This window comes from Pleurodeles waltl, chromosome 11 (genome assembly GCF_031143425.1).
Source record: "Pleurodeles waltl isolate 20211129_DDA chromosome 11, aPleWal1.hap1.20221129, whole genome shotgun sequence".
Taxonomy (NCBI): domain Eukaryota; kingdom Metazoa; phylum Chordata; class Amphibia; order Caudata; family Salamandridae; genus Pleurodeles; species Pleurodeles waltl.
The window spans coordinates 322,669,121-322,694,895 of NC_090450.1; the positions used below are offsets into that span (position 1 = coordinate 322,669,121).

Below are 25,775 nucleotides of genomic sequence, written 5' to 3' on the forward strand. Positions count from 1 at the left end.
GAAAACATTAGTAGATAGTTCCCCTTTTGTGTTAGTTCCCTCATGCAAATATTTTGTATCTTGCTCAAACCTCTCCCAAGCTGTTAGTGTAGCAGCGGTCTCAGGAATTGTAGCATTGTTAGTCTCACTCTTATCCACCAATGGCATTCCCACAATCACAACTATGATGAATATCACACATACAATACCTAAAACAACACCCAAACATTTACAACGCCTACTTCCCCTATTATCATCTCTAGTGTTAGCCATGATCTGTAAAGAATCAGAAAGTGAAGTATTATTAGTCCAAACAACAACTAACAGAGGATGGTTAGAACTTATTATGATGTTTCTTTTCAGCAAAGCTAAGCAGTCTTTCTTTAGCAACTATTTACAGTTTTCTCATTCACTCCCAGGATCCTTGTTAATTCAGGTTAGCAGCTTGTCAAAATCGGTTCTCAAAAGTCAATTCAGGTTAACCAGTGTCACATCCGGTAATTTATCAGCCTCATTTCTCAAGTTTCTTTGACTACAAATTTTCTTATCTGTACAGTCTTTTCCCCTGGCCAGACTCAAGTGCCAAAGTACTGACCTGGGACTTCTCGATCAAAACAGAACGCCAAAAACTCTTGTTGTCACTCAGCTGAAGTTGCATATGCCCATTCAGGACCTGCGTATCTTCTGTTTGCTACTCTCTTTCTTTTCAACTTGCGGTCACCTTGCAATTCCCCTTCGCTCAGGTCTTCTTTCCTTGTGGTATCAACGTCTTCCTCTATTGTATTGTAAACAACCACCTTTCCTTTTGTCACTTGCGATTCTGGCCACTTATCTCCTTTCAGTGTTTCTCTAGACTTTGGCCTTCCTTGTGGCAACTCGTTGCCCTCCTCTGTCTCTATGGTGTTTTCTCTTGATGGACCTGCAATTGGCTCAGGAGGAGTCCGGACACTCTGACTCTCTTCTGTCTCAACTCCTTCACCTTCTGGGTCTGTCAGGGGCTCAACTTCAATACCACACCTGTCTGCTTCTGGGAAGACCTCTCTCTGGGTAGGACCTCCTGGCACCTCAGTTTAGATAAGCTCACCGTCACCCCTCTGGGTCTCGTTTGTTGTTTAAGTGACCAAGCCGTCCTCAACGGGTACTCCTTCTGTCTCAGTTCCCCTTTGATTACTCTCCGGCCCTGAGACTTCCTTTTCTGTTGTTGTTACTTTCGACAACTCAATTTCCTCATCAGTTGGACACTTCATCTTCTTTGTGTGACTGGCATGGATCCATTTTGGAATTCCCGCACACTTCACAGCAGTAGTAGTCGTCAATATTACTTGATATGGCCCCTTCCAACGTGGCTCCAAACACGACTTCCTCACATGTTTCTTGACAACAACCCAGTCACCAGCTTTCAGGTTGTGACCTGGATCATTTATCGGTGGCAGTGTGGTTGCTTCCACCTGGTGAGAGAAAAAGCGGACTACGTCAGCCAGACCCTTGAAGTGGTCTAACACCATATCATCCGTGATACTCACAAGAACATTTACAGTCACTGCGGGCAGTCTCATGGGTCGACCCATGAGAATTTCATGAGGAGACAGTCCTGTTTTCTTGTTGGGTGTATTTCTCATTGACATTAGCACTAAGGGCAATGCATCACACCATTTCAAATTTGTAGCAGCACACATTTTTGCCATTCTCAACTTCAGAGTACCATTCATCTGCTCCACTAATCCTAAGGCTTCAGGGCGGTAACTACAATGCAGCTTCTGTTCAATGTTTAAGGCTGCGCACAATAGCTTAACCACCTCATTGTTGAAGTGACTTCCTCTATCTGATTCTAAAGAGATCGGAAACCCGAAACGTGGTATCAATTCCCTAAGCAGCAGCTTCGCTACTGTGAGGCTGTCATTTCTACGTGTAGGGTAAGCTTCAATCCAGTGACTAAAGATACACACAATCACCCACACGTATCTCAAACCTCCACACACAGGCATCTTGATAAAATCCAATTGCATTCTGCTCAATGGACCTCCTGCTCTCCCAATGTGGCTCAAATTTACCACTGTCCCTTTCCCCGCATTCATCTGCTGACAGACGATGCACCTGTGACAAATCACTTCTGCAGCTTGCCTGAATTTCGGGTTAAACCAGTCAATTTTGAACAACCTGATCATGGCATCTCTCCCAATATGTGCTTGCCCATGGTAAAACCTTACAAACTGTGACAGAAGACTGTTCAGCAAAACCATTTCCCCCTCGTCTGACACCCACAAATCATCTGGTCTTTGTACACATTGCATCTTAAGCCAAGAGCATTTCTCATCTTTGCTGGCACGTCCCTGCATCAATTTCAGTTCTTCCAACGTGTCAACCACCCTTAATGCGTAACCTGTGCAAGTCTCATTTTCTGTTTCTGGTAACAATTCCCACTGTGCTTAAAACGATATACAGTTTAATGCGCAAAACTTTGCGACTTGATCCACAAATCCATTTCCCATTAAAACAAAGTCTTGTGATTTCACATGAGCACTGCATTTTACCACGGCAATTTCATGAGGTAACTGAATCGCGTGCAACAACTCCTTAATTCTTTCACCATTTTTCACTGGAGAACCGAAAGAGGTCAGGAAACCCCTCTGGGACCATAGCTGGCCAAAATCATGGACAATTCCAAATCCGTACCTGCTGTCAGTATAGATAGTTAACCTTCAGTTTGTCAGCGGCATGACATGCCCTGGTAAGAGCAACCAATTCAGCCACTTGAGCAGAGTATATTCTTTCAAGCCAAGGTGCTTCTAGGATACCAGTGATTGAACACACAACGTATCCGGCTCTCAGTACTCCTACTGAGTCTCTCAAACATGAGCCATCAACAAAGATAATGTAATCATTTTCTTCCAATTGGGTATCTTTAATACCAGGTCTCAGTTTGGTGCACATTTCTGTTACCTCAAGACAGTCATGTTCTACCTCCTCAGCATCCTCAGCTTCTGTATTCTCATTTGGAAGCAAAGTTGCCGGGTTCAGCACTGTACATCTTTTCAAAGTTACATTTGGTGACCCCAATATAATAGTTTCATATTTCATCAGTCTTGCATTTGTCATGTGCTGAGTCTTGGTACAGGTTAACAAAATCTCAACTGAGTGTGGGACCATTACTGTCAAAGGATGTCCCAACACTATGCCTTCCCACTGTGTGAGGCTTGGACCAACTGCTGCTACTGCATGCAGACAACCCGGTAAGGCTGCTGCAACAGGGTCCAAAGTAGCTGAAAAATATGCTACAGGTCAGTTTGCACCTTCATGGACCTGTGTCAGGACAGACAAGGAACAAGCATCACGTTCATGACAAAACAGGACAAAAGGCTTTGTGTAATCAGGCATATCTAAAGCTGGAGCCCTGCACATACACTCTCTCAACTCAATAGATGCCTTCATTTCTTTCTTGAACAAGGTTATGCCATCTGGCCCATCTTTAACCTCCTTAACAGTCAGTCTCACTAATGGCTTGGAGATAACTGAGAAATTCGGGATCCACTGACGACAGTAGCCCACCATTCCTAGAAACATCCTAACGTCTCTCCGAGATGTCGGGAGATTCTTCTGCAATATGACAGTCACTCTTTCCTTGGATATTTTCCTCGACCCCTTCTCAATTAGATGACCTAGGTATTTCACCTCTTTCTGACAGTATTGCAGCTTCTTTGGGGACACTTTATGCCCATTCTTTCCCAAGTGGTTCAGTAAGGCAATCGTATCATATTTGCAGTCATCTCTCATTTTGGATGCAATCAACAAATCATCAATGTACTGCACTAGAGTCGAATTAAAAGGCAATTCCAATGACTCCAAATCTGTCTTTAATATCTGATTGAAGATAGAAGGTGATTCCGAAAACCCTTGAGGAATTCAACACCAACTGTTAACTTTGTCCAAAAAATTGGAAACTGAAGAGAAATTGGCTGTCCTCATGAAGAGGTACAGAAAAGGATGCTTGAGACAAATCCACAACTGTGAACCATTCTGCGTCACATAGGACCTGGAACAATATTACAGCTGGATTTGGCACCACTGGGCAACATTTCACCACTATGTCATTAATCTTTCTCAAGTCTTGGACAATTCAAACCTTCCCACAAGGCTTTCTCAGTCCCGTTATAGGTGAATTACATGGACTGCTCATCACTTCTTTCAGGACCCCTTGCTTCTCAAAGTTTCCAATTATCTGCGTTACCTGTATAAGGACATCTAGTGTCATATGGTACTGCGGTACTTGGGGAAAGACAGCATTAGGCTTCACACTGACTTTGACTGGATCTACTACTTTTATCAGGCCCACTTCCTTTCCTGTCAAGTCCCACACTTTCTCCTTTACTGTGCCCTGCAAATCTGCTGGCAGATCAGTCACTGTGAACATTGGGAAGAAGTTTATCAGGGGGTACTCCTCATCTGCTGTCTCTGTCTCAGGCTCTGAGATCTGTTCATCTTCCCCTTCATCGTCACTGTTTGCCTGTACCTCAATTCCATCATTGGAACAGGTGATTGAACACCTCGTCTTGCACAGTAAGTCTCTTCCAAGTAGGGACACAGGACTTGAATCACAGTCTACAAATCTGTGCAATCCTTGGAAGGAACCAATCTCAACCTGGACCGGATCTGTGATTGGGTTAGTCAGGAGCTGGTTTGCCACTCCTACTATCTTTATTGTACGCCCCGAAAGAGGCAACTTCGGAACCTCTGCACTTCTGACTGTAGAGCGTGTAGCTCCTGTGTCAACCAAGAATGAGACCTTGTGACCAATCACTTTCCCTTGCACGTAGGATCCTCTCTGATCTACTTCTAAGGACGCTACAAGCCTGCACTCCTCGCTATCTGAGCTCTCATCAGACTATTCATCGTTAATTCCATTTTCACCATGCAATGGGAACTGTTGCACTGCATTATTTTGACTCATTCCTTGACCTGTGACCTGTTGAGGAAGCATCACCTGTTGCTGTCCCATTGGTGCTAAGGGCAACTGCATTTGCTGTCTAGGTACCACTGGAATCTTCTGTTGCACTTGCTTCATCTGTACTGGTTGTAAACGTGGCATCTGCACTTGTTGCATGGGTTGAAGACCCTGCATCTGAACCATGTTATTTTTGGAAGTTCGTATTTGGACCCCTCATTCTTGGTCCTTTAACATTATGGAATGCATTAATGTCATTGCTTTGTTGAACAACACCCTCCTGCACCATCATCGGACATTCCCGCTTCCAGTGTCCAACGCCCCCGCAAGCATGACAGGGTAACACCTTCTTCATCCCCTGCACATCATTTTGAACAACTACAGTATTCAAATCTGGACCACGGTTCACAAAACCTCCTCGACACCTGCCTCTCACTTGCGCCTGCAGCATTCCATTTCCTTGCGGCTGTTGCACCATCTGCTGTAAACCATTTCCATGCATCCCTGCTTGTGCTGCCTTAATTTGCATCACCATCACTTTCTCCTTTAACTTTTTCTGCTTCAACTCAATCTCGTCCCTACAGTATTTTGCATACTGCAACACCTCATCAATTGGCTTCGCTTGCCAACAGATCAAATGATTCTTAATCATCTGACTAATCTCAGGTCTCAGCCCATCAACAAACCTGAACACTAGGTGATTCATGTCCTTCGGCTCTATAACCTCTGTACCACTGTAATGCTTGAACGCCTTCAACAGCCTCTCATAGTAGGCATGTATCGACTCTTTGGCCTCAATCTTTTGCCAATCAGTATTTTGCGGCGAACCTTTCTGCTTCAAAAACTCAATCACCTTATAGTAATACCTCATCACCTCAGGAGACGGTGCTCCTGTGGCTCTGTCCCTTGCCGGTTCTACTGTAGGCCAGTCCACTCTCCTCTTGCACTCGAGCAACAAATCAGCTGAGACTATAATCTCAAACAACGTATTCAAGTCTTCCCAAAGACACTTCGCAAGCTTCACAAACCTGTCTGTTTGCAGATACCACTCCATCGGCTTCTCCCTCAGCCTGGGAAAGTCATTTGTGAAAGACAAAATGTCACCTCTAGACCATGGCACATGGACAAGAACCCCTCCAGCTGTCTCTCTCATTGGTAACATCTTTATTGTACCCATATCTGGCACGGCTTTCACCTGCTGCTGTTCTGAGCAGTCACTTTTCCTTTTATCTCTTTTCTTTGCCCAATTGTCTTCCCACTTTTCTAGTGTTCCCCAAACTTGTGCACTCTGCAGTATTTCTTTAAGGTGTGCCTTCATCCCAGTAGACCTCATGTGATCAAAATCCTTAGGCTCAAAGTCTAACCTGTAATTCCTCTTCAGATGTTTTGTGTTGTCTAAGTCTATGTCGTATTTATCTGCCAGGTTCACTAACCTCTGGTGCACCTTGCTCACCTCTTTGGTTATCTTCGGGCACAGATACCTCAAGTATATGATTCTAGCCTGTTCACTCCCATGCTCCCTTCAACTAGCTCAGCTGCCTCCATACCCAATCTCACAAAATTCAGGTACTCTTCTCTTTCTGACCGCTCTGCTGTCGCAGGAGTAGTCTGTGATGAGTTTAACTTATCTAGCCATTCATTCAATTGTTGTGCAGTCAACCCTTGCAACAAGATATTTCCAGCCTACATCATTGGTGTTTGTGGCACATTCGCACTTGGAATCTATGGAGTCAGCAGTCCCAAACTTGCTTGTCTCATGGTATCTAGAGGAACCCCAATCGGACTGAAGTCTAACAGGGACCTAGATCTCTCTACGGTTTGTTCCACTGGAGTCATACCTTGAGAGCTTCCTACGAACCCTCCTCTTGTCATCTCTTGGGTCATTATTCCCTGATCACATACACTAGGCTTTGCATGTGCACACAATGGTACTGGTGGACCAACTGTAATAGGTAAGGATATGGCGGCTGGCGCCTGCCTGCCGGTTCCCAAACCCTGTAGAGCATTAACTCCCATATTCTGATTCATTACGGGTGCTGTGGCTGACTGCGGTCCTGTGACTGAAGTGCAATTCGGTAACAATTGTTGCTGTGCCTGAGGCAGTAAAAGTGGAGTTGGCTCAATTTGTATCAGCTTTGGTCTCGTATATGCCAGATCAGACGGCACCATCAAGCTTGTAGTTGTCTCTAAAATTGGGACATCAGGGTAGAGCCTCTGAACTGGTGGTGGCTGCAACTGTGTCTGTATTTCTGGAGCGGTAGACACACTGACACTATTCTGTAACAGAGCTGGTGTCGCAACAGTGTTTACCTGTACCTGGTTTGTTGTTCCCTGGTTTTGCATAAAATTTACAGGACCTGCACTAGTACTTGGTCTATTGTCATCTATGGCATATGGTGGTGGTCGATCATGTAACAACTGATTAAGGAACTCATCATCATCCGAGTCATCTCCATCTGCCCAGGACTTCTTTGTCTACTTTGCTTTTCTAGAGCCCTTATCTGTCTAACAAGTGGCTTTCCCCCCTTGTGCTTCACCTTCTTGAGTTATTGCTGGAAACATTCTAACTCCATCTATTATTTCCCTTCTCCACATCCTGTGCTCACTATCCCACCTAGCCTCCGCTAGCGTCTTTTCTGCTTTCCTCATTCTCCTCTCAAACTTTTGTTTCCATTGTTGTATGGCCATCAGTTCCCAAATTGCTAAAACCTCAAACTGTGCTGGCCCCGGAGGTGGCTTTTGTTCATTTAATGCCTTCCGCAAATTCTCTAAAATCATTATATTGAACGATCCGTGCTCCGGAAAAGCTAAACACCCATCTTTCTCTGTCATTTTGCACCACTGCTTTAGCCAAAGACATGGCGCGACTCCCGTCTCCTCCATTACGGCATAAGCCTGTGTATCCTCAGGCGGTGTAGGCTCCCCCACACTCGCGGTAATGTACACATCTCCTCTCAAAGCGCTCCTTAAAGCCTTGAAAAACTTAATCTTTATGTCATTTATTTTATTGTGATCGAATCAGGAGGTGACTTTAATTCGCAGAACTCTCTTCACCCACCTTCTCAACCAATTGCCTCTCACGGACGGCTGCCAATCCGTGAGCGACCCTTCTCACTAACCGACCTATCCCAGCGCGGCTCCAATGATGTCACACTCACACACACTGCGGCTAACAAAGTCTTACGGCTTGTCTTCCTCACTCTCTATTCACACAAAACTAATGCAATATATTGGGAGCACAACAAAAACTCAAATTTGCCGGTTTACTACAGGGAGGCTAACACAATCGCTTCAGAACTTTACAGAGATTTCACTTTAAGCCTCGGCCGCTACTCTCTCCTTCTCAGATCCCGCACTCGCTAGCAAAATTTGACCCGCAACTTCTACTCTCGACTTGTCAATGGTTTGTATTAGTGCACTTTAGAACCCACCAAATCTCCATAGAAGTTTTCATTCACTCACATTGACTCAAACTCGACTCATCAACCACGCCCGATTGACCTATTAAACCACGCAAATTACAACATAAACCAAGTGTCTCATACACTTATCAATATACTCCAGAGTCTAAGACCATGCAGGGTCCGTATATCATCAACAACCACATGGACATTTTTTTTAGCACAAAGTGCCACACTCACATGAAGTTCGCGGACTTCCCTACTCTCATACTGCGGTGTACGCACACTCCTACTAAAACATCACCTGGCCTAAAAATTCTCACAAATCTCACAATTCACCTGCGGTATGCATAAGCTGTGCAAGCGCAAACCCTACGTCACTCATACTATCACTAGAACGCCGAGAACATACCCAACTCACTGAGGCAAGCTCAGAGATTCCGGGAAAGTCATTTGGGGCTTAGGGACACATCATCTCTCTAATTTGCATTATCTCAAAAACAATTCTAAAACAATGGTCCCTCGTCCTACAGCCCCAAAGGGCCTAAACCATCCTCTGCTACCAGAACTGATAACGCGTCCCAACTTTGATAATTTACCTTACTAGCAAGAATAGGGCTCTTCCCTCATAAGGAGGAGAAGTAAGTATCGGGCAAGGAAGAAGGTGAGGATGGTTTTAAAGTATCAAACAGCTAAAGACAAAGGCCCTCATTCCGACCCTGGCGGTTTCAAACCGCCAGGGTGGAGGGCAGAGGAAGCACCGCCAACAGGCTGGCGGTGCTTTCCGTGCCATTCTGACCGCGGCGGTAAAGCCTCGGTCAGAAAAGGGGATCCGGCGGTTTCCCGCCGGTTTTCCCCTGGCCCAGGGAATCCTCCATGGGATTCCGACCCCCTTCCCGCCAGCCTGTTCCTGGCGGTGTGGCTGGCGGGAACGGGTGTCATGGGGCCCCTGGGGGCCCCTGCACTGCCCATGCCACTGGCATGGGCAGTGCAGGGGCCCCCTAACAGGGCCCCACAAAGATTTTCAGTGTCTTCTTTGCAGACACTGAAAATCGCGACGGGTGCCACTGCACCCGTCGCACCCCTGCAAATCCGCCGGCTCCATTCGGAGCCGGCTTCCTCTTTGCAGGGGCTTTCCCGCTGGGTCGGCGGGCGATCTTTTGGAGATCGCCCGCCGGCCCAGCGGGAAAGTTGTAATGACCCCCGCGGTCATTTGACCGCGGAGCGGTCTTTTGGAGGTTTCCGCCCGGTGGCGCCCGCCGCCCGTCGGGGTCGGAATGACCCCCAAAGTCTCTCAGAGTAGCTAGGGTTGGCAAGGAAGAATAATGGATTCAAGATTGGCAGGGTAAAGGCACGTTATGGCTGATTTCTCCTTGTGTCACGGTGTTATATCAAATCTGTTGAACAAGTCTCTAATTTCCAATTGGGCAATATTTGGTGCATCATTATCTCTGTCCAATGATCCATCACACACCTTACTCGAATTTTCACCTAAAACAGTTCTCACTTAGTTTATTGGTTCCTGTGATTGACGTCTTCAACGGGTAGAATGTCAGGTAAGAAAAGTTACACTTGTCGCTCCAATTAGTAGTTCCATTGTCTTCTCTTAGTCTAGGTGACCTTGCACCTGTTGCGAATTACACTGTTGCATTTGGCAAGAATGTCTCCTTGAGCAAGTCGGGTCCCATGAGAAAGAATTTACTACGGTTACACACATATCTCTAGCTTCTGGGAAAGTGCAGCGTCGTGTCCTTCAGGAAAGCAGCACATTGCACGTTAGAAAAACACATTAAATATGAGACCAGGCAGGTAGGCCCAGACCCTTGCTAACTAAGGCCTAGTGATTAATTTAGCAAAACCGTAATACATAACTCATATAGCTAATATAAAGTCACACATTAGTACATTTTTAATTCATCATTAGTCAGTTTCATTAATCAACGTATACTGTACAGTGGTGGCCACTCCCCGTGGGCACATTTTAAACACGTGCATTAGTACTGTATTAATACATTTTCTATGCAGCTCCATTATACATTATTTTGCAAGCTTTTCATGTTAATATTGATTATAAAAGTTACACTACAACATTACATCACACTACATCATGTGACTTATATAGAAAGATAAATGTTTAAAATAGCAGCTGTTTTGATAATTGTTTACCAAGTAAACTAATGTGCCTGGACACTGAGCAAAAAGTTTTCAAGACAAAGTAGGAATCATTCTTTCGACTCTTTATGAAACACATTTGGCGTTTTCATTAGTGCTGCAGACACAAGGCGTGCTTTAGTCCACCCGTGGAGGATGCTACCGCCGCCTTGGCAAAACATGGAGAGTTAACTTTAGCAAAGTATCTCACAGGTGTCGCACCTTATATGCATCCCATATATGCAGTGTATTTAATAACTTTTAAATACATTTAGAAATGTTATTTTGTTCGAATCTGCAAATTATGCAGCAAATTATGCTTTATGTTGCAAGTGATTTAAGTCCTTGAGAGAAACGTAACTGCAGCACACTCGCTAATCAACTTGCAATTTACAAAAAGCCAAATGAGGATTGACCAATCTGCTGCAGCTCTGCTTCTGTCAATCACAGATTGGTGGGGGCACACTCCAATTAAACTAGATAAATGCTGTAGGTTTGAGTAGTAGTACAAGTTGAGCGGAAGTGAAAATATATGCATGGCATGCATTACAGAGCCGGCAGAGAGGGAAATTATGCAGTTTAGCACAGTCTCTGCTCCCACATCTCACACAATCTGATCACTAATAGATAAACTAAAATCTATTTTCATTTTTTTGGGATTCCAAATATCAATCACCAATATAATACAAAATCATTACGATTTTGTTTCTTATTGGATTCCAAAAAGCATTCAGAAATACCATACATAAATCATTCGCATTAATGGTTAGGGTCATATAAATCCCATGAATAAATACCATAAATTGCATGAGTCTTGAAGTCTAACTTATTCCATGCTTCTCACCTACTACCCATACTCATTTCTTGACAAATAGCTGTCGTAGTTCCTCAAAAGCTGACTGAATTTTCAGCTCACACCATTGCTCAATACAAGCTATTGACCACATGTACGTATTTTAGGAATTGCAATTTCCTAACTGAGATTCCATATGAATCACAATTAGGAAAGTGCAATTCAAATATACGTAACTCTATTGAGTTTTTTTTGTGATTCCCAGTGGGTCGCAAATAGGCCTACCTCATTAATATTAATGAAGTAGGTCACAATTTCGACCCACTAGGAATCGCAAAAATCACAGGGATGGTGACCTGCTAGGGTCATCAGACCACCATGTCTGTGGTTGCTTTTAAATGCAAAGGAAAATGGGATGCGTTTAATAAGAAAAAAAGGAAACATTTCAGTTTCATTTTTTAAGAGTAGGAAGTGGTTCATGAGACCACTGCCTGCACTTAAAAAATGTTTTTGCATGCATTCACAAAGGCGAGGGTGCCTTTTGGAGACCCTTCCTGTTTGCGAATGTGTTTGCACCAAGTTGAAATTGGTGATAAAAAGTGAATGTTTTGCGACCACATTCCAGCCACAAAACATTTGTATATAGGATTGCGAGTTGCTACTCGGAAGCGACAACCTTAACATGCGATTCTGCGAGTATGGCCATTTGAAACCAAAAAAAAAGCTATGTATATGTGGCCCTAAACCTCTAATTCCCTGCCTTTTAAAAATGTTTGTAATCCAAACACAAATATTGCTGAGTTTTATTTTATTTTTAATTAAAGAGTTTTATAAAGTGCAAACAAAGCCCTTTCGGGTGTCAGAAATAATGAAAGGAAGTTATGAATCAAACGAAATGCTATGTACAAATAAGTGGAGTAGGTCATGCTGCAAAAAAATAAGTTACATAAGCAAATAATAAAGTCAGAATAATAAGAACAACAAATGTGGCACACATAGGGGGTGATTCCAAGCTTGGCGGGTGGCGGGAGCCGCCCGCCAAGCGGGAACCGCCAGAAGACCGGCGGTCATTCTGGGTTTCCCACTGGGCTGGCGGGCGACCGCCAAAAGGCCGCCCGCCAGCCCAGCGGGAAACACCCTTCCACGAGGAAGCCGGCTCCGAATGGAGCCGGCGGAGTGGAAGGGGTGCGACGGGTGCAGTAGCACCCGTCGCGAATTTCAGTGTCTGCTAAGCAGACACTGAAATTCTAAGTGGGGCCCTCTTACGGGGGACCCTGCAGTGCCCATGCCATTGGGGCCCCCAGGGGCCCCACGACACCCCATACCGCCATCCTGATCCTGGCGTCCGAAACCGCCAGGAACAGGATGGCGGTATGGGGGTCGGAATCCCCATGGCGGCGCAGTTCCCCTGGGCAGCGGAAAGCCGGCGGTACACCGCCGACATTCCGTGTCTGGCCGCGGCTGTACCGCCGCGGTCAGAATGCCCAAAGGAGCACCGCCAGCCTGTTGGCGGTGCTCCCGCGGACCACGGCCCTGGCGGTTTTTACCCCCAGGGTCGTAATCAGGCCCATAGTCATTCGAAATGCTGGCATGGGCAGAGTCCGATAGGTGTTGAGACAGTGTGTAGTTGGTGGGCACCGGACAAACTGTGTGGATCTTGGGGATTTGGTCGGGCATGATAAATGCAGCCTCAATTACCTCCAAGTAAGTGTCGCACTTGAGGAGAGGTAGGAATGGCTTCAATGTGAGAGAAATCTGTTGGCTAGTAGGAGTTTTACTTTACTTTCTTGAAGATGGAGAAGGAGGGGTTGCAGCTGGTCTCCGGAGGAAGAGAGTTCAAAATTTTAGGGAACATTCTGGAAAAGGATTGATTGTAGGTATTCTTCTTCATTATTTTTGTAGCTTAAGTAGTAACGAATTTGTTCTTTTAGAGGTTCTGTTTCTACAAGATAGGGTCAACGTCTGGAACAGGTATGAAGGGGAGTTGTGATGCAACACTTTATGGGTCAATGGAGTGATTTTTCTTTTCAGGAAGCCGACAAGGTTAGCACTGCATGTTCAAATTTCCATATCACATGTGTTTAGACCACTGTTTTGAGATCTGCCATGGGAAGGAAAGGTTTTTGTTTCCTTAGTACATATAATTGATGGTTAGCTCCTCTGGTGGTGGTACTGAAGTGTGTTTACATCAACAGATTATTGCCCAAGATTATTCTCAGGATTTAGCTGAGTCAATGATGTAGGTGGTACAGTCCAAGGCAGTAAGATGTGGAAGCCAGTCTTTGAAATAGGGGCTATGGTGGGTGGTGAGATCAAAAGGAATTCTGTTTTGAGGGCATTGAGTTTGAGGTGGTTACAAGTCAGCCAATGATGCATTTTTGTCAAGGTGTATTTAAGGGTGCTGATGTCATCAGGGACCAGATGTATCAAAGGGTTTTACCCATTCTGTGGCTATGGGAAAATGCGTTGGTACATATGGGCCCAGGTGAGGTAATTTTCATGTACAGATGAGTATCATCTGCATACATGTGTTTAGAGATGTGGAAGAGTTTAAGGATTTCAGTCAGGGGCTCCATGTACAGGTTGAACAGAGTCAGAAAGAGACTGGAACCTTGGGTGACACCTCCTGTAACAGGCGACTGATCGGAAAGAGCGTGATTGACTAGGAGGATTTTGTCAACTTCCTTAATTGTGTTATAATTGACCATGTTGCCAACAAGGCTATTGTTTAAATGTCACTCACTATGCACCGAGTGAAACGGGCAAAACACATTTTGTAACTGTTTGGTTGGTTGATTGAGAAATGTTTTTTTAGCATTCTGTTTCAGCATATTTGTTTCACTACACTTCTTAAACAAAAGAAAATTGACAGAACTATATAATCGATTGTTGGGAAAGTGTAGCTATTTTCTATACAATATCTGATATGACCCTCTGTGTTACTTAGCCAAAACAATTATGAAGCACCATTTATTAGTCCAAAAATATTCCTGATTTGTAGATCTTTTTCATGTAGAACTACTGCATGGCTTCTAGAACGTTTTCAAACAGAACTATAGAAAAATAGACTGTTATGCATAACGATGTGTGGGAAAACCCTTTGTTGAAAGGGTATAGGTAGTGGCATTACCAACTCTGTATCTAGTTCTGGCCTTTTGTGGGACACCCTAAGAAATCATGATTATTGTTGTTTTGGTTTGTGCCTATGAACCTAATCACACTAATAAAACCTAACAGCAATTATTTTCACGTGAAACGCCCAGGACTGGAAACAGTGGCTGAAACAGCAAAGTGTAGTTGCCAATTTAAAGGGCGAGTAACTCATCAGGCTTGAGTAATACAGATTTTGCTGTGAGTGGTGTGAATTGTTCTTGGAGTACTCTTGACTTACTCCTAAATTTATGGTGTGTGCCTGGAATACCAGAAAGAATAAGGCACACCTAGATCTTTGTGAATCGAGCCCATTTTGTTCTTTGGCTGTCAAGAGAATAAATAATTCCAGAATAATTTGAGAAACACTCACCATTAATGCAAAAGCTCTTGCACTGTGGGGCAGCCGGACAAAGCAGTTTACAATATCCAGGAAGCCAGAAATCAGTGACAACAAAACAGCTGCTGCTAGGCAGGGATCAGTCTGAGAGTACTCTGACCTGATCACTACAGGAAGGAAGGAAATCATCTGAGAATTGCCAGTGGAGTAATGTTACTGACACATTGTACACATGGACTACCCAGTCACCTGCACTAAGATAGACTGAAAACAGAAACACAGATAAACTGCAAAAGAACCACGAACGCTTGAGAAAATAGAGAATACGAATACATTTCCTATACATATGGTGACTTTCAAATGTTCACCAAAAAAGCCTTATAACCCATTAAAAAGTGTAAGACGGATACTGGCTAGGCAAATTACTGCGGCATTCTGTAAAAGGCAATTGAACACGTCAAGAAATCAATTTCTTAGTCAAATAAAGGGACTCCCATAATTTTTTAATTGGCAGACCATGTATGAATCTCATAGAATAAAATCCTATTTAATTTAAATGAACGAGGAACTGCAGGTGAAACCAGAAAAGACAGTAAAATGCACGACAGAACTAACTCAGATTAACTGCAACCAGGGGCATTTATATAATGCTCAGACGTCCTGTTAATCCGCCTTTCCCATATTCAACAGGAACACTCCTCGAGTGAATCACATCAAAATATTTATTATTCTGTCCCATTGTATTTTTGGATGCGCAGAGAATAAATAATTTTAGAAAAACTAACCATAAACAAAAGAGCTCTTGCACTCTTTGACAGCCATACTAACCAGCTTAGAATATCCAGGAAGTCAGATACGAGAATCTACAAAAACGCCAGATATTAAACAGAGGTCCACCTGAGGCTGTTTAGACCTAATCAGTAAATGATGGAAATCAGATGAGAATAGGTAACGACCTATCAGAATACACCAAAGGAAACTGCTAACATTATCCAGTAAATCAGATGAGAACAGTCACAGCCCCTCTGAGAATGCATAAAGAATCAGCTAAGAATATATTTAAAGAACTACTGGGAATAGCTAGGGACACAGGCCCAGATGTATCTTTATTACCAATAGCGATTACCAAATTGGGATTTTTTGCAAATCACAATTAGGTAATCACTATTGGAATGTATGAAAGTCCAGGAGATTCATATAGCGATTAGCAAGGGCTCGCAAATGGACCTACCTCATTAATATTCATGAGGTAGGTTTCAATTTGCGACCCCTTACGAATGGCTACAATCACAGGACAAGGTGGACCGCTGGCCCATGTCTGTGATTGATTTTAAATAAAGCAATTTTATTTAAAAAAATCCAGACTGTTTTCCTTAAAAGAAAACGGGATGAATTTAAAAAAGAAGAATGAAAAGTTTTCTTTAAATTTTTTAAGAGTAGTCAGTGGTCCGTGGGACCACTACCTGCTCTTAGAAAATGTTTTTGCATGCATTCACAAAGGAAAAGGGGTCCCTTTGGGACCCATTCCCCTTTGCCAATGGGTTACCACCAATTTGAAATTGGTGATAACTGCGATTGTTGTGCAACCGTATTCACGGTCACAAAACAATCATACATACTTCTGCGTTATGGATTTGCGACTACATACCGATTTGGTATTAGGAAGGGGCGTGTCAAGGGCGTCCCTTCCTAATACCAAATCGGTATGTAGTCGCAAATCCAATTTGCGATTCAGTAACAAGTTACCGAATCGCAAATTGGATTTGATACATACCAAAATGCATTTTTGTGATCGCAAGCGGACGATCGCATAATTGTTTTATACATCTGGCCCAAAGCAAAAATACCCAGAGACTCAAAAGAGAACCTACGGGGACCGAGCTGAAAATATACAGGGACTACATGCTAATGCTCAGACAACATGATTAAAAAGCCCAACGGACCAAATCAGAATATTCAGATAACTTGTGTAGGGTACACAGGGACTTGCCACAAAATACCCAGTCAAGACATCATCTGAAAATACCCAAGGCACAAGCTGAGACTACACTGGACACTTTGGAACTTATTCAGAGATGCGAAAGTGAAAAAAAGGGACCCTGGTTTGAGACCCTTTCTTTCTAGTATCCTTCCAAGGAATTCAATCTGAAAGCCTCATCCTTTTGAACAACATATCTTGCACACGGAGAACAGAAAAGAGTGACAGGCTCCTCAAAGTTGTGGCTAGCCATTGCGCATATGCACATGACACCTTGACTCCTAAACTGGTGCATTCTATTATCAAGTAATTCCAAAAATTACTTAATCCTTCATGCCCACATTCATGGTGTCACACACTTACCAATATATTTACTGAAGTATCCAATCGCGGGGTCAGGGGTAAATGAGTAAAGTGTATAAAGCTGATCTATCTACATCTGTGCAGGGTTCAGATGTTGAACTCACTCCAATCTGCTGAATATATGCTCACTCATTTAAAATCAAGTTTTACTTTGGTATGACTTGTAACTAACTTTGCACCATGACTACAATTTGTCACCTACACATGGTTCTTAGAAATCTCCAGATTTCCTTATAGATGAGCCAGCCTTACGTTATGCTTCCTCTAGCTTTCCTTGGAGCATGGCCAACAAAGCCTGAGATTAACCACCCTTGGAAGATCCAAGAGGGTAAAAGTAACCACACAACAAGATTTAGTTACCTGGCAAGGATGTCTGCTAAGTGGGTTCTGGAACAAAGCATTTCGCCATGTCCCTCGGTCACGTTTACTGAACACTCAGTATAGAGGACATTGAAGCTAAACTAAAGAGCCCTTGGAAATAGTGCTATTGTGTTTTTGAACTAACTTTTATGTTTTTAATATTCTTTCTTTCCTTTCTCCCCTAACAGGAGCAGTAAATTTGCCAGCAGCTGCCTTGGGCATGCTCCTGGGAGGCATTGTTATGAAGCGCTACTGCTTCTCGCTCCGTGCCACCCCACGCTTTGCTCTGTCAGTGCTCTTGGTCTCTGTCCTCTGCTGCCTACCACTTTTTTTCATGGGATGTCCAACACAGCCCGTGGCAGGGGTGAACAGGTAAGATGTTTGGGGATCTTGAAAAGTGTCTCGTGGTTTGAACCAGAAATCCTGTCAAGGGAGAGAGTGAGGATCGAGGGGCCCAATTATTGAGTACAAAGACTGAGAGGGGGTACAACTTTTCAGATATCATAGTTAGGAGAAAGCAGTTGGCAGAAGAGATAGTTGGGGTATTTAGGGTCTGGCAGGTGTACTGCCCAAACATTGGGATGTCAGGGCACCACCTCTGGTGTGCCAGCTACAGCGTTTCTGCCAAATCTAGAGTTTGCCACTATTGTGGTTGGCTTTTTCACAAAAAGGGATACCGACAACACGCCATGATCTTTTCCAGGAATAATTCACAATGTCAGTCATCCTACAATTCCATGGTGACATCCCAGACTGGTCAGCTTTTTTCCAAAGACAAGATCGTAAAGCAGTGCTTGTTTTTGGACCACAAAAAATCAGTGTTGGATGCTCCGTAGGTTTTCTGTCAGTGATTGGGGAACTATGTATGGCAGTACTGGAAAAGAAACAACCGCATCAGAAGCCCTGTCCTAATCTGGCAAACCATCTGGAACTCATATAGATAGCAAACATGCAGCAGCTGGCCCATTGACAAGATGTTTTTGATGGCAGAACCATCTGAGGCTTCCCTGTCAGAAACAGTTTCGTTCTTCCACCTTTAAAAGAAGTGAGGAACTACAAAGAGGGAAACTAGAACGCCTGCCACTTATGGGGGAGACTGTCCCATTACTCCCCTCCTCTACATCACCCAATATAATTGAGACTTGCATGCCTGGTTCTCAAGATCTAACAATTTTCAGGCCCACACCCTGCAGATTTCCCTTGTTGCCTGCAAAAAACACCCTAGGTCTCACTGGATCAGTCCCTGGAAGTTTTACTATCTTAATATGTAGAACATACACAAACGTCTGATATTACGAGTTGATCCTGAATATTTCCACACAGAGTTAGCACCACATATCTTGAGATTAGATATAGAAACTGCACACATTGTTGGAACCAGGAATCTGACATCACAGGTGTGTTGGTATGAAAATATCAAAACAGGAAAAAACAGACATATGGAATCGTATTGTAGAAACAGTCCCCTAATCTGATGTGGCCATTGTTAGTGGTACATTCTCAGAGTTTCTCATGATGTGGTCCAGTCTTGCAATTTGCAATGCCAACTCAAGATCTTGGATAGCTCCAGGATTTGAATACTGTACTTTGAGTAATGCTTTCTTCTGAATGCACAATTCAGTATTGAGTGCTGTTCAAAATATGATTACTAAACGTTGTTCAATGAGGACAGACACACACTTTGATGGGGAGAAAGACCAATAAAGAAACTGCAAGATGTATTATTATTGGTTTTCTTTTATAATTTGTCTTCTTTTATCATTTTCTTTTATAATGCTTAAAGCTCTGGAAAAAGTGAGCAGTGCAGAAACGATTGTGCCTGTCCAGTGTCAGCCTTTCACCCGGTATGCGGTGCAGATGGCACAGAATACATCTCACCTTGCAGCGCGGGTTGTACAAGCTTTAACACAACAGCTGATGGGAGAAGACCTGAGGTAAGTGGTGATGGAGATTACTAGAAAGAGGGAGAGAAACGCATAATCTTGATGGTGTTGCTATTTAGCACTAGGCTGTTTGAGACGCACAGGCATTTTAGAGTAAATATCGAAAGGCTGGTGGGAGTGATTAAGTATTCATTTCTTAATTAAACCATATCTTGTCCTCTGAGCAGTATATCATCATTGGGTCTAGCTCAAGTGAACTTTATTTCACTCTTGCTACTTGTCGATCTACATTAGCCTTAAAAGGCCATGTCATTGGTACCAAGCATTTTGGCTTAATATTTTTTACTGTGAAAGAACATCACTAATAGGTAGTAAGAGCCATTGTGTAGATGAGCTGGAAGCTGTAGAGGGTGTCAGGAGTACATTTGGTGTGTACAAGTCAACTTACTTCAAAGAGTTGCACATCCATGAGGGCGATAAAATTGGTGCCAAGATAATGCAAATGGTGCACTGCGTATTGACCTCATAGCATGTGCTATGCTCCTAGAGTGAGTTAACTAAGCATAACTGCATACAAATATTTTACTTTCATCTTTATTTCTTGTTATTATTGAGTCTTGATGTTTCAAACTTTTAGTCAAAAACACAACATGGTCTTCTCACTATAAACATACATTAAAAGTATATAGGTGTTACAATACAAAGGGGGTCATTCCAACCTCGGCGGTAAAAGGCGCTTACCGCCGGTCAGAAGACCGCCTTAACACCGCTGCGATCGCGGTAAACCGCCACGGTCATTCTGACCCGCAACTGGCAAACGCCAAAAACCCGACATCCACAAACGTCCGCCACACCAACGGCCAGCGAAAAACTGTCGATAACCAAACCTCCACCGTCACGCCAACAGAAATACGCCCATGCCATTCCGACCCACGAATCAACGCGGCGGTCTTTCAACAACGGTATTCCATTGGTGGTACACACCGCCGCGCTCAAAATACACACACCTTTACAAAACACAACCACATTGGACAATTTGAAATACACACACCTGAGACACATACACACAACACTCCCACACACCCAATACACTATAAAACACACACCCACATCACCCACAAACCCCTACGACCACAAATCATAGACGAAGCCCAGAGAGAGACAGCACAGGATAGAGAACACCATCACACAGAGGCACACTACACCATCCCCCACACAATATCCACACACAAAACACCACACACCACCACACTCACCACACTCATCAACACATACACCACCCCACACCTCATTCACACCACCCCATGGCACCCCAAAGACACCCCAGGTTTTCAGACCCCGAACTCAGGGTCATGGTTGAGGAAATAGTTCGGGTAGAGCCCCAGCTCTTCGGGACACAGGTGCAGCACACCAGCATTGCCAGGAAGATGGAGCTATGGCAAAGAATAGTGGACAGGGTCAACGCTGTGGGACAGCATCCACGAAATCGGGACGACATCAGGAAGCAGTGGAACGACCTACGGGGTAAGGTGCGTTCCATGGTATCAAGGCATAACATCGCGGTGCAGAAGACTGGCGGCGGACCCCCACCTACTCCCCCAGAATTTACACCATGGGAGGAGCAAGTCTTGAACATCCTGCATCCTGAGGGCCTTGCAGGAGTAGCTGGAGGAATGGACTCTGGTAAGTTCCATCTTCACTACTTCATCCCCCCCACCCCACCTGCATGCCAACTCATACCCCCACCCTCACCCCCACCCCCATCACACCTACTCCTTGCAAATGTCTCACCATCACAACCCACCCATCCCAACACCTAGCCCTGCATGCGTCCACAAAGCATGGACACCCATCACCAAAGCATGCCCACTGCACATACCCATCTTCCCCACAAGCCACTGTCACAACAGCCCCCAAAAGGGAATGCCAGCACTGGGGTACACGGGCACCCAACCATTGCACGATATGGCACACACAGAAGCAATAATCATACTCTTATACCCCTGCAGGACCCGAACGCCACCACACTGCCCAGGAGGGTCCAGATATGTCCATCCCACCCCCAGAAGAGACCCACAGTGATGACAGCAGCTCTGTCTCCCTGGACCCAGATGACCAGCCCGGCCCATCGGGGACCTCGGGACAGTCGGTTCCCCTCACACAGCCACAGGCCACAGTCATCCCACTGTCCCACATTGTCACCCTGTCCAACCTTAAATTGCCCCTGCTCCATCCTTCCACAGGCATATGGACAATGCACCTGTGAGACTGAAATTCTGGACTCTGCCATGGACATTCCTCCACCATCACCCATCCCCGATTTTCAACCATGTCCCTAAATTGAGCACTTTAATAAAAACACTTATTGCACAAAAATAATCTGGAGTCTGCCTGTATTTTGAACAAATGTATTAGACATAAACGTGCCAAAATGTCTAGTTACATTGTGATGACAACATACCACTGTCACACAGCTGTAGTCCATGGGCAAACAAAGCAGAGGTCACGGAGTGGGGCCCACATCTCTGAAATTGGAAGGGAAAGTCACAACTCAGTTAACATACACTGGGGGGAAACTCAGACAGTAGAGAGGCAGGAGACTGTAAGTAAATGTAAAATGCCGGTGTTGATTCTTACCTGTGTGTCATTGAAAATACTGCTGTATCACTGTGTCCCTGTTGTCTGTGTCGTCCTCGTCGTCTTCCTCCTCTTCACTCTCCACAGGCTCCACAGCTGCCACAACACCACCATCTGGACCATCCTCCTGCAGGAAAGGCACCTGGCGTCGCAAAGCCAGGTTGTGAAGCATACAGCAGGCCACGATGATCTGGCACACCTTCTTTGGTGAGTACATTAGGGACCCACCTGCCATATGCAGGCACCTAAACCTGGCCTTCAGGAGGCCGAAGGTGCATTCGATCACCCTCCTAGTCCGCCCATGGGCCTCATTGTAGCGTTCCTCTGCCCTTGTCCTGGGATTCCTCACTGGGGTCAGTAGCCATGACAGGTTGGGGTAACCAGAGTCACCAATTAGCCACACACGGTGTCTCTGTAGTTGTTCCATCACATAAGGGATGCTGCTATTTCGCATGATGTACGCGTCATGCACTGACCCAGGGAACTTGGCATTTACATGGGAGATGTACTGGTCAGCCAAACAGACCACCTGGACATTCATTGAATGATAACTTTTTCTGTTCCTGTACACCTGTTCACTCCTGCTGGGGGGTACCAAAGCCACATGTGTCCCATCAATGGCACCAATGATGTTGGGAATATGTCCAAGGGCATAGAAATCACCCTTCACTGTAGCCAAATCGCCCACCTCAGGGAAAACAATGTAGCTCTGCATGTATTTCATCAGGGCAGACAACACTCTGGACAACACCTTTGAAAACATAGGCTGAGACATCCCTGATGACATGGCCACTGTTGATTGAAATGACCCACTTGCCAAAAAATGGAGTACTGACAGAACCTGCACTAGAGGGGGAATCCCTGTGGGTTGGCGGATGGGTGACATCAGGTCTGGCTTCAGCTGGGCACACAGTTCCTGTATAGTGGCTCGGTCAAGCCTGTATGTCAATATGACATGTCTTTCTTCCATTGTCGACAGGTCCACCAGCGGTCTGTACACAGGAAGATTCCTCCATCTCCTCGCAAGTCCCAGCGGACGGTGCCTAGGAAGGACAACAGCGAGTACAGAGTCAATCAACCCACAGGTACGTTCCCACAGCTTACACAGTATACGATTCTCTATGCAGTGAATGGCTTGTATGAGTGTCGATGCAAAGCCTAGGCATGTGTGACGCAGTAGAAATTAAGCCATGTGGGCCCTTGAAATGGCGGCTGCCTGACCTGTGAAGTGCGACAATGGGATGTGAGGTCAATGCGCTGGCGTGGCACACCATGGCGGTAGGCGGTCGAAGACCGTGGTGCAAAGCCGCATTGGTTAACATTGAACCCTATGGGTTTTAGGAGCCAATGACGATGTGCGCCGGCGGTCGCGGTACGCACCGCCGCGGTACGCACCGCTGCGGGCGTGACTGCCATTTTCTATCTGCTTAATCACTTGAGACCTGATCATCCACAGGAGAGGACCTATACTGCAAGTGCTGCTGTGACCTCGGTCTGGAAGAGACACTGGCTGCTGCGACTGGGGAAAGGGCCCCTGCCTTCACTTCTGAAGAATTGGAGAAACTCGTGGATGGGGTCCTCCCCCAGTATGCGCTACTCTACGGTCCTCCAGACCAACAGGTAAGTACACTGGGACCATGCTTTGTGGCCAATGCCTGGGTTGAGTGGGGTGAATGAACGATGGTGGGGAGGGGAGCGAATGAGGCATGCATCAAACGACAGATGAGAGCATGTGCCACATGGCAAGGGTGGGGATGGGGGGCCACTCACATCGAGCATGCAGAAAATTATGTTATCCTATTTTCTCCCCCTGTACATGTCACATAGGTCAGCGCCCATCAGAAAATCGACATTTGGCGTGCCATCGCCAAGGACGTCCGGACCCTGGGGGTCCACAACAGACGGGGCACCCACTGCCGCAAGAGGTGGGAGGACATCCGCCGCGGGAGCAGGAAGACCGCGGAGGCTCTGCTGGGGATGGCCTCCCAACGTAGGAGGGGTGCCACTCGTCAATTGACCCCCCTGATGTCCCGGATCCTGGCGGTGGCCTTCCCCGATTTGGATGGGCGCGTGAGGACAATACAGCAGACACAAGGGGGTGAGTACAAGCACATTCAGCTATCTTAGCGCGCAGTGGAGGTGTCTGGGTGGGGGAGGAGGGCTGTTGGCATCCCTAGGCCAGGGCGATTTCTGTAGGCTAGTCCCCTCCGTAAGGCATGGCCCTGTGCCCCCACCCCCCACCGCAGTAGGGTGCCAAGGACAGCTATTCATGGGCCTGTGTCACCTACGTGTGCAGTTGTCGTCCATAGGCTTGTAGGCCATGTCCCACTGATTGAGTAGTGTACCCCAAGTGCGCAGCGTAGTGCAGGGGGCTTCTGTGTCTGTCCTCTCCACCAACTGTGTCGCCAATGCATGCACTCAACATGTCTTTATTTTCCACCCCCCCCTTTTTTGTTGGTCTTCCTGTTCATGTGTGCATTAGCATCATCAGGCGGAGAAGAAGTGGCATCGGAGCACGAGGGAGCTGCATCTCACATGGCCCTGGAGGGCCATGCAACCGACTCGGAGTTCACCAGTGAGACGGAGGGCGAGGGGAGCTCCACAACGGGGACACGTGGAGACACCAGCGACACAGACACGTCCTCGGAAGGGAGCTCCCTTGTGGTGGCAGCAACATTCGTGCCCACCCAACAACAGGTACAGCTGCCACCCAGCGCACCAGCTCCGCCCTCCCAGCAGCCCCTCAGCGTTCACCCCGTGCCCGCTCACACAGGCAGGTGGGCGTCTCCTTCGCCCCAGGCACCTCAGGCCCTGCCCCAATTACCCCTGCTGCCCTCAGTGAGGAGGTCATTGACCTCCTCAGGACACTCATTGTTGGGCAGTCTACCCTTTTGAATGCCATTCAGGGTGTAGAAAGGGAGGTGCACCGGAGCAATGCATACCTGGAGGGCATTCATTCGGGTCAGGCTGCCCATCAACGATCGTTCAACGCTCTGGCCTCAGCACTGACGGCAGCCATTGTCCCTGTCTCCTGCCTCCCTCCTCCAACTTCCTCAACCCAGTCCCACTCCCCTGTTTCTCTGCCTATCCCAGATACACCTACAGACTAGCCTGCACACACCTCAACACCCAAGAGCAGCTCATCCAGACATAAGCACCACAGATCCCACAAGCATTCACCCAGGCAACATCCAGATGCAGACATGCCAACAGTTACTACCACCTCTGTGTCCCCCACCTCCTCATCTCCCTCCTCCCTCCCTGTGACGTCTCCACTCACACTTGCATGCACAACATCTTCAGCCACTACGTCCATCACCAGCACACCCACCAGAACACTCCGCACACGTGCAGTCACCACCCCCACTGCCATTTACACGTCCCCTGTGTCCTCTCCCAGTGTGTCTGTCACCCCCTCTTCCAAACCACACAAACGCAGGCAGCCACCCACCCAACAGCCATCCACCTCACGACAGCCTCCAAGCACCTGCATCCAAAGACACCAGACTTGACTCTCCTACAACCACATCCTCTTCCTCCACTCCCATACCCACTACACCTACCCTTCCCACTGCTCCTAAAAAGTTTTTCCTGTCCAAAATTAACCTCTTTCCATCACCTGACCCACCCCCTCCATCTCGTAAGAGTCCAATCAGCACCTCAGCCACCACAACCCCTGGACCTACAAGGACCATAGTCCAAGGATATTGGAGTCCACCACCTTCAAGGGCAGCTACTTCTGCTAGCTGTAAAGGGACAGCCAGCCCACCCCCTGGGAAAAAATCAAAGAAAGGCAAGGCC

At 46.0% G+C, this 25,775-nt stretch overlaps 1 protein-coding gene across 1 annotated transcript in view; it reads left to right on the top strand.

Annotated features, from left to right (window-relative positions):
- SLCO2A1 (solute carrier organic anion transporter family member 2A1) overlaps positions 1–25,775 on the top strand; it is a 403,388-nt gene that overhangs the window by 298,837 nt on the left and 78,776 nt on the right. Inside the window, exons 9-10 of the mRNA XM_069213584.1 lie at positions 17,643–17,826; positions 19,238–19,388. Coding sequence (XP_069069685.1) covers positions 17,643–17,826; positions 19,238–19,388 — 335 coding nt within the window. The remainder of the gene's footprint in view (positions 1–17,642; positions 17,827–19,237; positions 19,389–25,775) is intronic.